Genomic DNA, 19,312 nt, shown 5'->3' on the forward strand with positions numbered 1-19,312 from the left:
TTAGAAAGTTAAAATACAAGGAGGGGAGGGTTTCTAGTCCCCCACTCCCGTCCCCTTTAGTCGCCTTCTACGACGTGGGAATGCGTGGAAGTATTCTTTCAACTCTATCCCCTATCATACAGTGGTATCTGCCAAAAACCCTGTAACAAATCTAGGGTGAAAAATACCTTATTATCCCTTAATTGTTGAAGAAGCTCACTAAGTACAGGTATTGGAAAACTATCTGGGATAGTAAACTTATTTAACTGTCTATAGTCTCTCATCCTTCTTTGTTACTGATATGTGGGGCATTCCAAGGAGAGCCACTGGGCTGAATTACACTCTGTTGTAACATTTCATTTTCACATTCATATGCTGTGTGTTTTTGGGAATGAGGGAGTCTGTAGGCAGGAACATAGGTGGGCATGTACCAGGTTGTATGGGTATGGAGTGAAAGAAATATGTTAATCCTAAAGATTCCCCCTTTCAAAGCCACTGTATTCCTGTAACCACTCAGTTAGTTTACCAGTTTAGAGGTATATTGAGTTGACTTTACAGTTATAGTACATCGGGATTGTTTCCTTGAGTTAACCTGTGTATGACAGACTGTATCTTTATTAACCATTCCAACTTTTCTGACCGGTGCTTGGAACATGGAAAAATTGACTAGATATTTGTCCTTAGAAAGGGAAGGTCTTGTGTCAGTGTACTGGTTGGTAGGACAGAGTCCCATCAGTCATCTTATGGATTGTTGGTTCTACGAAGATTCCCTTTAATCTGACTGAGTTAGGCTTCTAAAACACAGCACAAGAGATTTCCTGTGTGTGGAGCTGCTACTTTTACCTCTGTTTTTGTAAGGCTATGGGAACTTCATATTATGTTATAAGTAAGAGTACCCTTCAGTGTCTCAGGATGATAAATATCTGTCTTGAGTCTCTTAACGCATTTAAATCATTAGGAGAAATTTTCTGGTGTGTTCTGCTAGAGTGTGATTGATCTTGACCTACTAATTTTCTCATGGGTTGTGGAAGGGTACTGATGAATGTATGTAGGGCAAGTAGTAGTTGGTAGTCAGCCGAATAATCAGGGAGGTTTATTATCAGTACTACCCATCTGGGTATCAGTAGGTTCAGTGACATCTGCTTTGTGGGCCAGCACTGTAGTGGTTGTCAAGTTGCACTCCTCTGACCCGGGTAGCTGTCTTATTTTTCTGCCTTACTAACATGTGGACTACTGGCATTCTGTCCACAAATATACAATCTCTCCTTGTCACATGCAACACTTGACAACACGTAACTCATGCAGCTTATTCTTCATAACTCTAGATTTTCCTGCGGTAAGCACTACATGCTTGCCTTGCCTTATGGCAAATGGTAGGAGCAGTAGGTAGGAACATTAAGGCTGGATTATTATGTAGAAACATTAGGTAGAAGTAGTAGGTAGAAGCATTTGATAGAAGTAGTCATTAGGGACATTAGGAAGGAGCCTCTGCAAACACTGTGCAAGACTTACCCTCTGCCGGTGGCCTATTAAGGATGAGGCTTTAAAGGCTAAGAAGAAGCACTGGAGTTCTGTAGTTATGGAGACTCTGTTGCCGTGGCCACCCCTGTGAGGAAGTTCCAGTTGGAACAGGCATCAGAGAAATAGATTAAAGGACAATGTAGGGCAAGCAAGTTCTTGATAATTTATCACAGAGTTAGCATTGGTACCTTATGTCCCTGAACAACTATTTTCCGTTCATGTGGCTTATATTCTGCCATATATTCTTGCATAGTAGCAACACCCATCAGTACATCTCTAAGTTTTACCTGATCATTGACGTAGGATTAGAGTTTTATAGTTCTATCTAAGACTTGTAATTCCAGTGATGCTTTTCTCAGTATCTTTAATGACTGTCTAGAGACTCCAGTTACACCACAAGTTCATATGTCACATTCGAATACCAATCTTTCTGGCAGTCTTTTCATGCAATCTAATTTTATCAAGTTGGTTTCTGCTGCATTGTCTAAAAAAATCCTTTACTGTTATCCCACTAAGTTTGGCTAAAATCAGTGGCCCTATAGTCCCATTAATAACTAAGCTCTGACACTTTTCAGTTGTTGGATTATGCACTGATTGGTCTGTTTGTCTATCTATATATCTGATGCCCATTTCGTCTGGGAGCTCTTATCAAGTGAGCGACCATGCCAAAAGAGTCTACACTTATTCCTGCCCTTACATGCCTACCTTACATACTCCATTCCATGCCTTCTTCCTCCATTTCTCTTCCTTTCTGTTTCCTCATGTTACAGGTGGTCTTTCTCTCACACTAACCACCTTAGTCATACTATAATAAACTCTCCTTGTAAACTTTCTTTCTTGCATTCTTTCCACATTTCCAAACCACCACAGAGTATTACAGTTAACCCAGTGTACCACTCCACAATTCATTCCCTGCCATACCAAATCTTGTATATACCCCTTCATTTCTTTCATCATTTGATTGAGTCATACCACATGCTTATCTCAAATAGCTCATTTCGACAGCCTTACCCCTTCGTTTCTTCTCATCATTCGATTGAGTCATACCACATGCTTATCTCAAGTAGCTCATTTCCACAGCCTAACCCCTTCGTTTCTTTCATTGTTCGATTGAGTCATACCTCATGCTCATCTCAAATAGCTCATTTCCATAGCCTTACCCCTTCGTTTCTTTCATCATTCGATTGAGTCATACCACATGCTCATCTCAAATAGTTCATTTCCACAGCCTGGACTCTTGACATCTGTGACTCATTTCATGTCAATGTTTCAGCTGCATAGGTCAGGCACAGGAGGACTATGCTGTCCCTTAATCCTTTCTCTACTTCCATACCTTTTATGTGCCTTCCTTACGGTCACCATTCTATACATTCTTCCTTCCTTACATACACCATTATATAAGGTGTTTGCTTTGAAGAATGTATGTGAGAAATACTTAGAAAAGCAAATGGATTTGTATGTAGCATTTATGGATCTGGAGAAGGCATATGATAGAGTTGATAGAGATGCTCTGTGGAAGGTATTAATAATATATGGTGTGGGAGGCAAGTTGTTAGAAGCAGTGAAAAGTTTTTATCGAGGATGTAAGGCATGTGTACGTGTAAGAAGAGAGGAAAGTGATTGGTTCTCAGTGAATGTAGGTTTGCGGCAGGGGTGTGTGATGTCTCCATGGTTGTTTAATTTTTTATGGATGGGGTTGTTAGGGAGGGGAATGCAAGAGTTTTGGAAAGAGGGGCAAGTATGCTGTCTGTTGTGGATGAGAGAGCTTGGGAAGTGAGTCAGTTGTTGTTCGCTTATGATACAGCGCTGGTAGCTGATTCGTGTGAGAAACTGCAGAAGCTGTTGACTGAGTTTGGTAAAGTGTGTGAAAGAAGAAAGCTGAGAGTAAATGTGAATAAGAGCAAGGTTATTAGGTACAGTAGGGTTGAGGGATGAGTCAATTGGGAGGTAAGTTTGAATGGAGAAAAACTGGAGGAAGTGAAGTGTTTTAGATATCTGGGGGTGGATTTGGCAGCGGATGGAACTATGGAAGCGGAAGTGAATCATAGGGTGGGGGAGGGGGCGAAAGTTCTAGGAGTGTTGAAGAATGTGTGGAAGTCGAGAACATTATCTTGGAAAGCAAAAATGGGTATGTTTGAAGGAATAGTGGCCCCAACAATGTTGTATGGTTGCAAGGCGTGGGCTATGGATAGAGTTGTGTGGAGGAGGGTGGATGTGCTGGAAATGAGATGTTTGAGGACAATATGTGTTGTGAGGTGGTTTGATTGAGTAAGTAATAATAGGGTAAGAGAGATGTGTGGCAATAAAAAGAGTGTGGTTGAGAGAGCAGAAGAGGGTGTTTTGAAGTGGTTTGGTCACATGGAGAGAATGAGTGAGGAAAAATTGACCAAGAGGATATATGTGTCAGAGGTGGAGGGAACAAGGAGAAGTGGGAGACCAACTTGGAGTTGGAAAGATGGAGTGAAAAATTGTGAGTGATAGGGGCCTGAACATGCAGGAGGGTGAAAGGCGTGCAAGGAATAGAGTGAATTGGAACGATGTGGTACACTGGGGTCGACGTGCTGTCAATGGATTGAAGCAGGGCATATGAAGCATCTGGGATAAACCATGGAAAGTTCTGTGGGGCCTGGATGTGGAAGGGGAGCTGTGGTTTTGGTGCATTATTACGTGACAGCTAGAGTCTGAATGTGAGCGAAAGTGGCCTTTGTTGTCTTTTCCTAGCGCCACCTTGCGCACATTTGGGGGAGGGGGTGGTTATTTCATGTGTGGTGGGGTGGTGATGGGAATGAAGAAAGGCAGACAGTATGAATTATGTTCATGTGTATATATCTATATGTCTGTGTATGTATATATATGTATACGTTGAGATGTATAGGAATTTATATTTGCGTGTGTGGATGTGTATATATATATACGTGTGTATGAGGGTGGGTTTGCCCATTCTTTTGTCTGTTTCCTTGTGCTACCTTGCTAATGCGGGAGACAGCAACAAAGCTAAATAAAATATTTTTTTTTTTTTTTTTTTTTTCCCAAAAGAAGGAACAGAGAAGGGGGCCAGGTGAGGATATTCCCTCAGAGGCCCAGTTCTCTGTTCTTAACGGTACCTTGCTGATGCGGGAAATGGCGAATAGTTTGAAAGAAAGATATATATATATATATATATATATATATATATATATATATATATATATATATATTCTTTTTTTTTTTCATACTATTCGCCATTTCCCGCATTAGCGAGGTAGCGCTAAGAACAGAGGACTGGGCCTTTGAGGGAATATCCTCACCTGGCCCCCTTCTCTGTTCCTTCTTTTGGGGGGGAAAAAAAAAAAAAAAAAAAAAAAAAACGAGATGGGAGGATTTCCAGCCCCCCGCTCCCTTCCCTTTTAGTCGCCTTCTACGACACGCAGGGAATACGTGGGAAGTATTCTTTCTCCCCTATCCCCAGGGATATATATATATATATATATATATATATATATATATATATATATATATATATATATATATATATATATATATATATATATATTTATTTATTTTTATTTTGCATTGTCGCTGTCTCCCGCGTTTGCAAGGTAGCGCAAGGAAACAGACAAAAGAAATGGCCCAACCCACCCCCATACACATGTATCTACACACACGTCCACACACGCAAATATACATACCTATACATCTCAATGTATACATATATATACACACACAGACACATACATATATACCCATGCACACAATTCACACTGTCTGCCTTTATTCATTCCCATCGCCACCTCGCCACACATGGAAAACCATCCCCCTCCCCCCTCATGTGTGCGAGGTAGCGCTAGGAAAAGACAACAAAGGCCTCATTCGTTCACACTCACTCTCTAGCTGTCTTGCAATAATGCCCGAAACCACAGCTCCCTTTCCACATCCAGGCCCCACACAACTTTCCATGGTTTACCCCAGACGCTTCACATGCCCTGATTCAATCCACTGACAGCACGTCAACCCCGGTATACCACATCGATCCAATTCACTCTATTCCTTGCCCGCCTTTCACCCTCCTGCATGTTCAGGCCCCGATCACACAAAATCGTTTTCACTCCATCTTTCCACCTCCAATTTGGTCTCCCACTTCTCCTCGTTCCCTCCACCTCCGACACATATATCCTCTTGGTCAATCTTTCCTCACTCATTCTCTCCATGTGCCCAAACCATTTCAAAACACCCTCTTCTGCTCTCTCAACCACACTCTTTTTATTTCCACACATCTCTCTTACCCTTACATTACTTACTCGATCAAACCACCTCACACCACACATTGTCCTCAAACATCTCATTTCCAGGACATCCACCCTCCTGCGCACAACTCTATCCATAGCCCACGCCTCGCAACCATACAACATTGTTGGAACCACTATTCCTTCAAACATACCCATTTTTGCTTTCCGAGATAATGTTCTCGACTTCCACACATTCTTCAAGGCTCCCAGGATTTTTGCCCCCTCCCCCACCCTATGATCCACTTCCGCTTCCATGGTTCCATCCGCTGCCAGATCCACTCCCAGATATCTAAAACAATTTACTTCCTCCAGTTTTTCTCCATTCAAACTTACCTCCCAATTGACTTGACCCTCAACCCTACTGTACCTAATAACCTTGCTCTTATTCACATTTACTCTTAACTTTCTTCTTTCACACACTTTACCAAACTCAGTCACTAGCTTCTGCAGTTTCTCACATGAATCAGCCACCAGCGCTGTATCATCAGCGAACAACAACCGACTCACTTCCCAAGCGCTCTCATCCACAACAGACTTCATACTTGCCCCTCTTTCCAAAACTCTTGCATTCACCTCCCTAACAACCCCATCCATAAACAAATTAAACAACCATGGAGACATCACACACCCCTGCCGCAAACCTACATTCACTGAGAACCAAGCACTTTCCTCTCTTCCTACACGTACACATGCCTTACATCGTCGATAAAAACTTTTCACTGCTTCTAACAACTTGCCACCCACACCATATATTCTTAATACCTTCCACAGAGCATCTCTATCAACTCTATCATATGCCTTCTCCAGATCCATAAATGCTTTCCACATCGAGGCCCCACACAGCTTTCCATGGTTTACCCCAGACGCTTCACATGCCCTGATTCAATCCACTGACAGCACGTCAACCCCGGTATACCACATCGATCCAATTCACTCTATTCCTTGCCCTCCTTTCACCCTCCTGCATGTTCAGGCCCCGATCACTCAAAATCTTTTTCACTCTATCTTTCCACCCCCAATTTGGTCTCCCACTTCTCCTCGTTCCCTCCACCTCCAACACATATATCCTCTTGGTCAATCTTTCCTCACTCATTCTCTCCATGTGCTCAAACCATTTCAAAACACCCTCTTCTGCTCTCTCAACCACGCTCTTTTTATTTCCACACATCTCTCTCACCCTTACATTACTTACTTGATCAAACCACCTTACACCACACATCGTCCTCAAACATCTCATTTCCAGCACATCCACCCTCCTGCGCACAACTCTATCCATATTCTACGCCTCGCAACCATACAACATTGTTGGAACCACTATTCCTTCACATACCCATTTTTGCTTTCCGAGATAATGTTCTCAACTTCCACACATTCTTCAAGGCTCCCAGGATTTTCGCCCCCTCCCCCACCCTATGATTCACTTACGCTTCCATGGTTCCATCCACTGCCAGATCCACTCCTAGATATCTAAAACACTTTACTTCCTCCAGTTTTTCTCCATTCAAACTTACCTCCCAACTGACTTGACCCTCAACCCTACTGTACCTAATTACCTTGCTCTTATTCAATATTTACTCTTAACTTTCTTCTTTCACACACTTTACCAAACTCAGTCACCAGCTTCTGCAGTTTCTCACATGAATCAGCCACCAGCGCTGTATCATCAGCGAGCAACAACTGACTCACTTCCCAAGAGTATCATTAAATTTTAGGGAGAATAAAAAGATGTTCTGGAAGGAGGTAAATAAAGTGCGTAAGACAAGGGAGCAAATGGGAACTTCAGTGAAGGGCGGTAATGGGGAGGTGATAACAAGTAGTGGTGATGTGAGAAGGAGATGGAGTGGGTATTTTGAAGGTTTGTTGAATGTGTTTGATGATAGAGTGGCAGATATAGGGTGTCTTGGTCGAGGTGGTGTGCAAAGTGAGAGGGTTAGGGGAAATGATTTGGTAAACAGAGAAGAGGTAGTAAAAGCTTTGTGGAAGATGAAAGCCGGCAAGGCAGCAGGTTTGGATGGTATTGCAGTGGAATTTATTAAAAAAAAGGGGGTGACTGTATTGTTGACTGGTTGGTAAGGTTATTTAATGTATGTATGACTCATGGTGAGGTGCCTGAGGATTGGCGGAATGCGTGCATAGTGCCATTGTACAAAGGCAAAGGGGATAAGAGTGAGTGCTCAAATTACAGAGGTATAAGTTTGTTGAGTATTCCTGGTAAATTATATGGGAGGGTATTGATTAAGAGGGTGAAGGCATGTACAGAGCATCAGATTGGGGAAGAGCAGTGTGGTTTCAGAAGTGGTAGAGGATGTGTGGATCAGGTGTTTGCTTTGAAGAATGTATGTGAGAAATACTTAGAAAAGCAAATGGATTTGTATGTAGCATTTATGGATCTGGAGAAGGCATATGATAGAGTTGATAGAGATGCTCTGTGGAAGGTATTAAGAATATATGGTGTGGGTGGCAAGTTGTTAGAAGCAGTGAAAAGTTTTTATCGACGATGTAAGGCATGTGTACGTGTAGGAAGAGAGGAAAGTGATTGGTTCTCAGTGAATGTAGGTTTGCGGCAGGGGTGTGTGATGTCTCCATGGTTGTTTAATTTGTTTATGGATGGGGTTGTTAGGGAGGTGAATGCAAGAGTTTTGGAAAGAGGGGCAAGTATGAAGTCTGTTGTGGATGAGAGCGCTTGGGAAGTGAGTCGGTTGTTGTTCGCTGATGATACAGCGCTGGTGGCTGATTCACGTGAGAAACTGCAGAAGCTAGTGACTGAGTTTGGTAAAGTGTGTGAAAGAAGAAAGTTAAGAGTAAATGTGAATAAGAGCAAGGTTATTAGGTACAGTAGGGTTGAGGGTCAAGTCAATTGGGAGGTAAGTTTGAATGGAGAAAAACTGGAGGAGGTAAAGTGCTTTAGATATCTGGGAGTGGATCTGGCAGCGGATGGAACCATGGAAGCGGAAGTGGATCATAGGGTGGGGGAGGGGGCGAAAATCCTGGGAGCCTTGAAAAATGTGTGGAAGTCGAGAACATTATCTCGGAAAGCAAAAATGGATATGTTTGAAGGAATAGTGGTTCCAACAATGTTGTATGGTTGTGTGGCGTGGGCTATGAATAGAGTTGTGCGCAGGAGGATGGATGTGCTGGAAATGAGATGTTTGAGGACAATGTGTGGTGTGAGGTGGTTTGATCGAGTAAGTAACGTAAGGGTAAGAGAGATGTGTGGAAATAAAAAGAGCGTGGTTGAGAGAGCAGAAGAGGGTGTTTTGAAATGGTTTGGGCACATGGAGAGAATGAGTGAGGAAAGATTGACCAAGAGGTGTCGGAGGTGGAGGGAACGAGGAGAAGTGGGAGACCAAATTGGAGGTGGAAAGATGGAGTGAAAAAGATTTTGTGTGATCAGGGCCTGAACATGCAGGAGGGTGAAAGGAGGGCAAGGAATAGAGTGAATTGGATCGATGTGGTATACCGGGGTTGACGTGCTGTCAGTGGATTGAATCAGGGCATGTGAAGCGTCTAGGGTAAACCATGGAAAGCTGTGTAGGTATGTATATTTGCGTGTGTGGATGTATGTATATACATGTGTATGGGGGTGGGTTGGGCCATTTCTTTCGTCTGTTTCCTTGCGCTACCTCGCAAACGCGGGAGACAGCGACAAAGTATAATAAAAATAAAAAAATATATATATATGGTGCATAAAGGTATTAATGAAATTCATTCTGATAAACATTTGTTCTTTGCAGAGTAAAGGAGGTATCTTGGCAAAGGCCTGTGACTACATCTCAGAATTAAGAGTCCACAATGAACAGCTGACAGAAAAGTTAAAGGAAACACAGCGACGAGAGATGGATTTTGAACTTCTCAAACAGGAATTGGAAGTGCTGAAAAACGAGAATGCTGCTTTGAAAAATGATAATGCTCTTGTACGAGCTCAGCTACAGCAACAACAAGGACTGCTCGGGGATTTACCTCCATAATTTTTGGCCATTAATTGGTCTGTCATTGAACTTCATAGTCATTATCTCATTCATTGATTACTAAGTTGAGGTTAAGTGAGATTATTTGTGAATTGTGATATTTAAATGAGAGAGTTTATAATTGCATGTACATGTATTGCCATACGTTGGGCCTTAACTTGATGTAAAGGGCTTAAGATAGATAACAGTGACTTTAGAATTATGGTGAATTTTGTGATGATTGTTTTTATCTTGATGCCCTTTGGTGATAGCTAAATAAGGACAAGATTACTTAGATATTCAGATAGATATTTATCTCATCTTATGAAAACACATGTCATACAGGGGAAGAAGTGTGTGTATATTAAGTAGCTTTGAAGGGTATTTCAGTTTATCAAATAAATGAGTGCAGATATGAAAGATTATTTCAGGAGATAAATTGAATAAAGAATATCATGGTAAAAATCAAGACTTTCATCTGTTGAGTTCAATGAAAATAGGTAGGATGTATTTGTGGAGATACTGTTGCTCATTGGCCAAAAACTGTACCTATATATTTATGTATAATTACACCAGAACCTCTTTCTGCGAAAGAATTTGGTGTTATCCAGGATGTCTTTCCAAGTTTCCTTAAGCTCAAAGCTGTACTACTGAGAGGGTCAGGAAACTGTGGACTTTTTTTTGTAGTGAAAAGTCTTTTTGATGAGACTGTACTCGCTGTACTCCCAAAGATACAGCCTTGCCAAAGATGACTTTTCACTGAAGGTGTAACCTCATGCAGGCAGAGTCTGGTTACACTGTATATATACTTTTTTCTCCGTACTTGTTTGTCATTTCCCTTGTAAGCAGGGTGGCACCAGGAACAGATGAAGAAATGGCCTCTTTTGGATATATCCATTCTTTGCCTCAAGTGTAATGCATCAAAACCACAGCTCCCTATCCACAACCTTTCCTTGGTTTCCTTTGGCCATTTCATGTGACTGGTTTAGTCATTGGCAGAACACTCACACAACCAGTATACTGCATCACCAGTTCCCTCTACCCTATGTGTGTGTTTTTTACATTCTCATGCGTGTTCAAAGCCCAAGTACCCAAGACCTTTTTCACCTTATTCTTCTATCTCCAGTTTGGTCTCCTCTATCCTTGTCCCTTCTACTTCTGACAGATATCCTCTTTGTCAACCTCTCCTCACTCACTGTCTTCATATGTCTGCAGCATTTCAGTAAACCCTCTTCAGCTCTCTCACCCATGCTCTTCTTATAACCACACTTTCTTTTTTATCTATCGAGGATGTAAGGCATATGTATGAGTAGGGAGAGAGGAAAGTGATTGGTTCCCAGTAAATGTCAGTTTGTGGCAGGGGTGTATGATGTCTCCTTGGTTGTTTAATTTGTTTATGGATGGAGTTGTTAGGGAGGTGAATGCAAGAGTTTTGGAGAGAGGGGCAAGTATGCAGTCAGTTGTCAATGAGAGGGCTTGGGAAGTGTCAGTTGTTGTTCACTGATGATACAGCACTGGTGGCTGATTCGGGTGAGAAACTGCAGATGTTGGTGACTGAGTTTGGTAAAGTGTGTGAAAGAAGAAAGCTGAGAGTAAATGTGAATAAGAGCAAGGTTATTAGGTACAGTTGGGTTGAGGAACAAGTCAGTTGGGAGGTAAGTTTGAATGAAGAAAAACTGGTGGAAGTGAAGTGTTTTAGATATCTGGGAGTGGATTTGGCAGCAGATGGAACCATGGAAGTGGAAGCGAGTCAAAGGATGGGGGAGGGGGCGAAAGTTCTGGGAGCGTTGAAAAATGTGTGGAAGGTGAGAACATTATCTTGGAAAGCAAAAATGGAATAGTGGTTACAACAATGCTATATGGTTGTGAGGCGTGGGCTATAGATAGGGTTGTGCGAAGGAGGTGGATGTATTGGAAGTGAGATGTTTGAGGACAACATGTGGTGTGAGGTGGTTTGATCGAGTAAGTAATGAAAGGGTAAGAGAGGTGTGTGGTAATAAAAAGAGTGTGGTTGAGAGAGCAGAAGAGGGTGTATTGAACTGGTTTGGTCACATGGAGAGAATGAGAGAGAAAAGATTAACAAAGAGGATATATGTATCAGAGGTGGAGAGAATGAGGAAAAGTGGGAGACCAAATTGGAGGTGGAAGGATGGAGTGAAAAAGATTTTGAGTGATTGGGGCCTGAACATGCAGGAGGGTGAAAGGCGTGCAAGGAATAGAGTGAATTGGAACGATGTGGTATAGCGGGTCGACGTGCTGTCAGTGGATTGAACCAGGGCATGTGAAGCGTCTAGGGTAAACCATGGAAAGTTTTGTGGGGCCTGGATGTGGAAAGGGAGCTGTGGTTTCGGTGCATTATACATGACAGCTAGAGACTGTGTGCACGAATGTGACCTTTGTTGTCTTTTTCTAGCGCTACCTTGCGCTCTTGCTGGGGGAGGGGGTTGTCATATCATGTATGGCAGGGTGGCAACGGGAATGAATAAAGGCAGCAAGTATGAATTATGTTCCATGGTTCCATCCGCTGCCAAATCCACTCCCAGATATCTAAAACACTTCACTTCCTCCAGTTTTTCTCCATTCAGACTTGCCTCCCAATTTACTTGTTCCTCACCCCTACTGAACCTAATAACCTTGCTCTTATTCACATTTACTCTCAGCTTTCTTCTTTCACACACTTTGCCAAATTGAGTCACCAACTTCTGCTATGTCTCACCCAAATCAGCCACCAGCGCTGTATTATCAGCGAACAACAACTGACTCACTTCCCAATCCCTCTCATCAACAACAGACTGCATGCTTGCCCCCCTTTCCAAAACTCTTGCATTCACCTCCCTAACAACCCCATCTATAAACAAATTAAACAACCATGGAGACATCATGCACCCCTGCCACAAACTGACATTCACAGGGAACCAATCACTTTCGTCTCTTCCTATTCTTACACATGAATTACTTCCTCAATAAAAACTTTCCACTGCTTCTAGCAACTTACCTCCCACACCATATACTCTCAATACCTTCCACAGAGCATCTATATCAACTCTATCCTATGCCTTCTCCAGATCCATAAATGCTACATACAAGTCCATCTGCTTTTCTAAGTTTCTGTCATACATTCTTCAAAGCAAACACCTGATCCACACATCCTCTACCACTTCTAAAACTACACTGCTCTTCCCCATTCTGATGCTCTGTACATGCCTTCACCCTTTCAATCAATACCCTCCAATATAATTTCCCAGGAATACTCAACAAACTTATTACTCTGTAATTTGAACACTCACCCTTATCCCCTTTGCCTTTATACAATGGCACTATCCATGCATTCTGCCAATCCTCAGGCACCTCACCATGAACCATACGTACATTGAATATCCTTACCAACCTAGTCAAGAACACAGTCACCCCCCTTTCTTAAAAGATTCCACAGCAGTACCATCCAAACCCGCTGCCTTGCTGTCTTTCATCTTCCGCAAAACTTTTACTACCTCTTCTCCTTTTACCAAATCATTCTCCCTGACCCTCTCGCTTTGCACAGCACTTCGACCAAAACATCCTATGTCTGCCACTCTATCATCAAACACATTCAACAAACCTTTAAAATACTCACTCCTCCCCATTTGCCCCCTTCACCAATGTTCCCATTTCTCTTGTCTTACGCACTTTATTTACCTCCTTCCAAAACATTTTTTATTCTTCCTAAAATTTAATGATATACTCTCACCCCAACTCTCATTTGCCCTCTTTTTCACCTCTTGCACCCTTCTCTTGACCTCTTGCCTCTTTCTTGTATACATCCCCCAGTCATATGCACTATTTCCCTGCAAAAACCGCCCAAATGCCTCTCTTTTTACCTTATTATTTTTTGATGTCTTACTCCACAGTAACCTCAAACATTTCATTTCCAACAACACATTCAACATGTGTTGTATGGATGCTAAGCATCCATACATCACCACTGGGATTACTCAATCTTCAAATGTGCTCACCTTTGCCCTGTCTTTCCTCATATTCCTCAACTTTCCCAAGACCTTAGCCCTTTCACCCATCCTATGACTCACTTCATTTCCCATGGTTCCATTTCTTGCCATGTCTACTCCTAAATATCAGAAACATTTTACTTTCTCCAAGTTTTCTCTATTTAAACACATTCCAACTAACCTGTACAGTACTAAACCTAATAACAGTCACTCTCAATTTTTTCCTTTTACACTCCCAAATCCAGAAAAAATTTCAGTTTCTCACTTGAATTTGCCACCTGTGCTATGCCATCAGCAAACAATAACTGAATCATCTAAGCATCCCTACTCCAGCTAGACTGCGGACCTACTCCTTTACCCAAACCCTTGCATTTCCTTTGCTCACCACCCCTTCCATTAATAGATTGAGCAACCATGGTGGCATCACACACTCTTGTTACAGATCCACCTTACCTGAAGCCACTCACTGTCCTTTCTGTCTACTAACACACAGTTCTTACTCTATAAAAATTTCTTACTGCTTTTGATATATTTGTAACACCTTGTCAAAATATGTCAACCCAATAACGCCTTTCCTACAGCTCCTTTAATGCTGCAAACAAATCTGTTTATTTCTCCAAGTATTTCTCATGCACACACACACACACACACACACTTCAAAGCAAACATCTGGTTCACACATCTGTGTGCATGCCATCTTCACCCAAGTCACTGCTTTTCCATTCAACTTATCTGGTACACTCAATAAACTTATTCTGTTGAAATTTGAACATCCAACGCTATCCCCCTTGCCTCAAACAGTGGCACTATACAGGCATTCTGCCAATCCTGATACCATGATCCATATATATATACATTGTAAATCCTAACTAATCAATCAATTACAAAGTCATCCTTATCTTGAGAAATTCAACTGCAATACCATCCACTTTTCCACATTTCATCTTACCACCTCATCTCTTTTTCCCTAAACAACTTGCCATGACTCTCACTTTGCATAATTCTCCAACACAAACACCCTGTCATCTCTGCCTATTACAACTTTCCCATATTTCTCCTCCAATTTTCACATTTCGTCTTGTTTTTCTCACATTGATGTTTGCTTGTACTCGCTTACCCAAACTCATTTATCTCTCAACCATTTGCAGTCCTTCCCAGTAAAGAACACTAGTACATCTCTCTTTCACATCAACATAACCTCATTATCCTGCCACTCACTGCCCTTTCTGACATACTCACACATCTGCATGCCACTCATTTTTCTTGTACTTGCCAGTCCTGCTTCCCAAAATTCTTTCCATTCCTCACTCTAGCTTCGTTTACCTTCATCTTTTGCCTTTCTACACTGGCTTCTTGTCACACAAGCCTCTTTTCCAAGCTCACTTTTACCGTCCTCTTCTCACTCTTGTCATTTCCTTTTTTCCAAAAACAAATCTTCACCCTTGCTTCCACCAAGTAATGATCAGACATCCTATTTGCTGCCCATCTTGGCACATTTAAGTCCAAGTCTCTGCATGCCTATCATATAGTATGTAATCAGTTACTACCATCTTACCATCTTTCATACTCACCCATGCATACTCATTTGTAAAGCAGGTATACCCAGTCACCAATCCTTTTTTTCTTTTTTTTTTTGCATAGCTCCGCAAGCTTTTAGTCAGACTATGCATTACTCTTAAACTTTCGGTGTCAAAGTGTGTGATATGCCGGTGAAAAATTATCGAGCTGTCACATCTGTCTTCACATTGGTAGCCCTCCTTTCCTTACATGGTAATATGTGGAGTCTCATGTGACATTATTTCTATCATTTGCCATAACATTAAAGTGACATCACAGTTACACTTAATAATCATATTGAGACGATAGGAGAAAGTAGCGTTCATTTTGAAATCTATTATACCAAGGGGTAAAAGGAGTTATGTTCTGATTGTTCACCTTTTCCATTCTCATCACTATATACACTCTGCCCCCAAATGATACCCTCATTTAGCTCTTCCCAAAACACACACTTAACCTCAGTCTTCTTATGACCAGGTGCACAAGCACTAATAATTCGCCCACCTTTTGTATTCCACATTAATCTTTACTCAGCAGTCTGGGGCTTACTTCCTTACTGTCACATTCCCACAACTTCAGTAGAAGTGATACCCCTTCTTTAGCTGTCACACTAACCCATCTTTACCCCTAAGACACTGTTTTCTTCCTTTGTGTCTCCCAGGGGTGCTTTCCTCCATTGTTTCTCCCAGTAACACAATCCTATTATCTCCTGGGGATGATAACCTTTTCCCTAGTGTTTACCATGGGTGCTTACCCATTCTTTGATGTCACCCAGGGTGTTACCCTCAATTCTGTCAGCTACCCTCTTCCCTAGGAAGTCTTACAGGGACATTAACCTCTTCCCTGGTTAGTCTACCAAGGAAACTGCTGTCTGCTTGGGGAGCTGTCCTTTCTCTGTTGGCTATCCTCTTCTCAGTTGAGTCTCCAAAGGGTGTTACCCTCTTCTCCCGTTAGTCCCTTCTGGCGTAGGGCATTCACCTTTCTGTACACTGTCTCAAATGAGCAACTCTAGAAAATCCAGACTGAGCATTTTCATTGACAAAAAACTGTTTGTGCATATTTTACATGTAAAATTGTCTTTTGATTCCTCACTTTTCTAGAGCATCTTGGGAGTTTCAAGAATGGCTTTCATGGGTGGAAGCTAAAATGGTAGCCCAAAAATGAGCCTGGTTCTCAGCCTCCAAAACAGTACTTTCTTAATTAGTCATTTCCAAGATATTGATGAGAAACTGATGTGCTCGAGTGAATAGCCCAAGAGCAACTGAAACAAAGTTCCATGAGTGATGATGTTTAAGTTCAAAGATTCGTCAGGCAATCAGCAGTCTCCATGAAATAGCATGCAAGACTGACCATTGAAACAAGCAAAATGGAGGTTCATTTCAACTCCAAACAAAATTAGTTTTGATCAACAGTTTTTGCAAATGCCAATGACATTAGAAATACTTGAATTTGGAGGTGCTAAAGGACAAAAGACGATTGAAAATCCTTTGGTACACTGGGACCAGGATGAGATTCTTGGTCTTGGACCAGAAAACCACCTTTTCCTGCCAGTAGAGATAGTGACCTTAGATCAAACTTTGTTAAGGGTCTTGATACTTTAGTTAGAGAACTAAGGTCTGTGTTCTATCAGGAAAACTATGCTCATAATTCTGTCCAACTCTCTCTTAAGTAACCCACAGCATTAGCACCTTATGCAAGTAGCCTGTATGTTGCTTGTCTTTGTACATTTTACTTTCCTATTATTTGGTAGCACTGCCTCATTGTTACAAAACCCAAAGTTGCTCTGGAAATCATTCTCTTTTAGATAATGATTTCTCTTTTAAATAGTCATTTATATTCAGATGAAAATTTTTTCATGTGAAAGTTACTAATAAAAGGGCAGACCTGGACCAAGTCATATGCCACAACTACCAAATCAGTGGACAGCGAGAGGTGAGAGGCATTTACCTTACCAGAAGGCAGGGGTTAGAGTTTCTCACCCTAAAGATTCTCAGAGCTCATGCAACAAACTGACCTCAGAGAAATATAGACATGTGCAGAGTATCAGTTTAATACTGTACTTGGTATACTATATGGTGAATGAAAATCTTAAAATATCTTAAGATGTATTTTGTCAAATTATACAGTAGAAAGAAACTACGTAGTGTAAATGGTTAGTGTACAAAGCATAAATACAGTCGTACAACGAGATAAAAAAGCAAATATTTACAGTAGTTAAAATATAACAGTAGAGGCTAGTTCAAGCTACAAAGTACACTAAACACAATATAATAATATCAGCACACGCATGACATACTTGAATAACAGGTCGAGAATTCAGGGAGTAATTGCATTTTTTACATACTGATTATTACAAAGTTGTTACCACTAAGAATAGCCACTTTTAGAGATTCTTACTAAAGCTCACATAATCAATATCTTGAAGGAACAATGTTGAGCATAAAGTCTCTCATACCTTATTTCTTAAGAAGCAAAATCGGTGACTAAAGTTTCCAAATCACGTTCAATTTAGGATGGTTCAATGTGTGTATCATGGGGACGTATTCTCGACCCTATTACTGCATGAGAATATTCCAAAGGGTGAGAATAACTGGAAGAAAGTGAAACTATCTAATGCACTTTATACATCTGAATTTGTTTAAAAGTAACTTGGCATAAGCTTTTAAGTAATGAGGTAAATTTCTTAAGGAGCCATGAACTGAATTATTTAAATAATTTTACTAAAAATAAAATCAGTACTTGTATACCTTCCATTCAAAATCAGTACCTCAGAAGTGATACTCATAAATCACTATCTGAATTCCACAAATAAAGGGCCCAAGTTTAACAGTGGCTGGCAGATGGAATAAAGTTATTGCAAGTAAAACCAGGAACACCTTTCTTGTAACATTAGATATCTTCAACAAGTATTGTACTTCACTAGTTATCTTTCGTAATTAACGATTTGTGCATTACAAAAGCCAAAAGTAAATACAGTACTATCATTTAATCTCGCAGTACATTCTCGTATGAAATTAAAACTTTTGTGTGTCAAGTACTTCATTATTTTTTTTTTGAAAACCTGCATCCATGCCCACTTTCCTATACGACTCAGACATCAATATTATACAATGACAACAATGACTTAGGATTACTGTGCTAATTTTGGGAAGACCTAAACCTGCATAAGACTACTGCCAGACTAGCCATGGCACATACTGGTTGTGATAGTAGCTCTCAGTACTGTAGTAAAATCTAAACTTATGAAGGAAATTTCTCTAAATTGTCTGCCAAATAACAGAACAAATATTTTTCAAATGATTAATATTAATCCATGTTAAACTAATGGTTGTCCTTTAACTAAAATGATGGACAGTAGTTTTTGATTCATTACAAAAATTAGGGTATGTGCTGATGAGCAGTTTCTGTAATGACATGAGTATTTATTTACAAAATGAGAAAAGTTATGTGCCTGATGCTACTATCACATAAATTAAAATAATCTATGATCCTATGAGTACCAAATGCAATATATATGATAAAACATGAGACTAAAACATTATACTATGTATATGAGCAGTTAAGAGTTAAAGCTGAACATGGACAAGAGTCCAGTTAAATAATTTGATAATGTCGCACAACAGATCAGCTCTTACACTAATACCATTGCTATTACTGCATATTAAATGTACTCCAACACAGAATAAACTTCCTTTCACTGATATATGGGTATATTAACCACCTCATTTCTTTGTAACTGGAACATGCCAGAGCATAATATTGACATACAGAAATTTAGCAAGTTAAAGTTTACGGAACATTTTATAGTATCATAAAATGAAACTTCCATAGAACCCATCAGAAATGGCAGTATAGACACCAACCTCAACCACCTGGACACCAAGGCCCTATCAAACTTAAGAAATGAATTTTGCGAAAAGGAGTTAGCCTTGGCTAGAAACTGATTAACATAAAGGCAGTGGTGGCAGATTAGCCAGCTCTTAGAAATGATGCATCTATTTAGTGACAAAGTGAAAACTACAGAGGTATAAGTTAGTGATTATTCCTGGGAAGGAATATG

The 19,312-nt window shown here is 40.8% G+C and overlaps 1 protein-coding gene across 1 annotated transcript in view; it reads left to right on the top strand.

Moving 5' to 3' along the window:
* Positions 1-18,953, top strand: part of Usf (upstream transcription factor usf) — a 148,243-nt gene extending 129,290 nt beyond the window's left edge. The window contains exon 5 of the mRNA XM_071664990.1: positions 9,500-18,953. Coding sequence (XP_071521091.1) covers positions 9,500-9,733 — 234 coding nt within the window. The 3' untranslated portion in view covers positions 9,734-18,953. The remainder of the gene's footprint in view (positions 1-9,499) is intronic.
* The last annotated feature ends 359 nt before the right edge of the window (positions 18,954-19,312 follow it).

This window comes from Panulirus ornatus, chromosome 9 (assembly GCF_036320965.1).
Source record: "Panulirus ornatus isolate Po-2019 chromosome 9, ASM3632096v1, whole genome shotgun sequence".
In the NCBI taxonomy this organism is placed as follows: domain Eukaryota; kingdom Metazoa; phylum Arthropoda; class Malacostraca; order Decapoda; family Palinuridae; genus Panulirus; species Panulirus ornatus.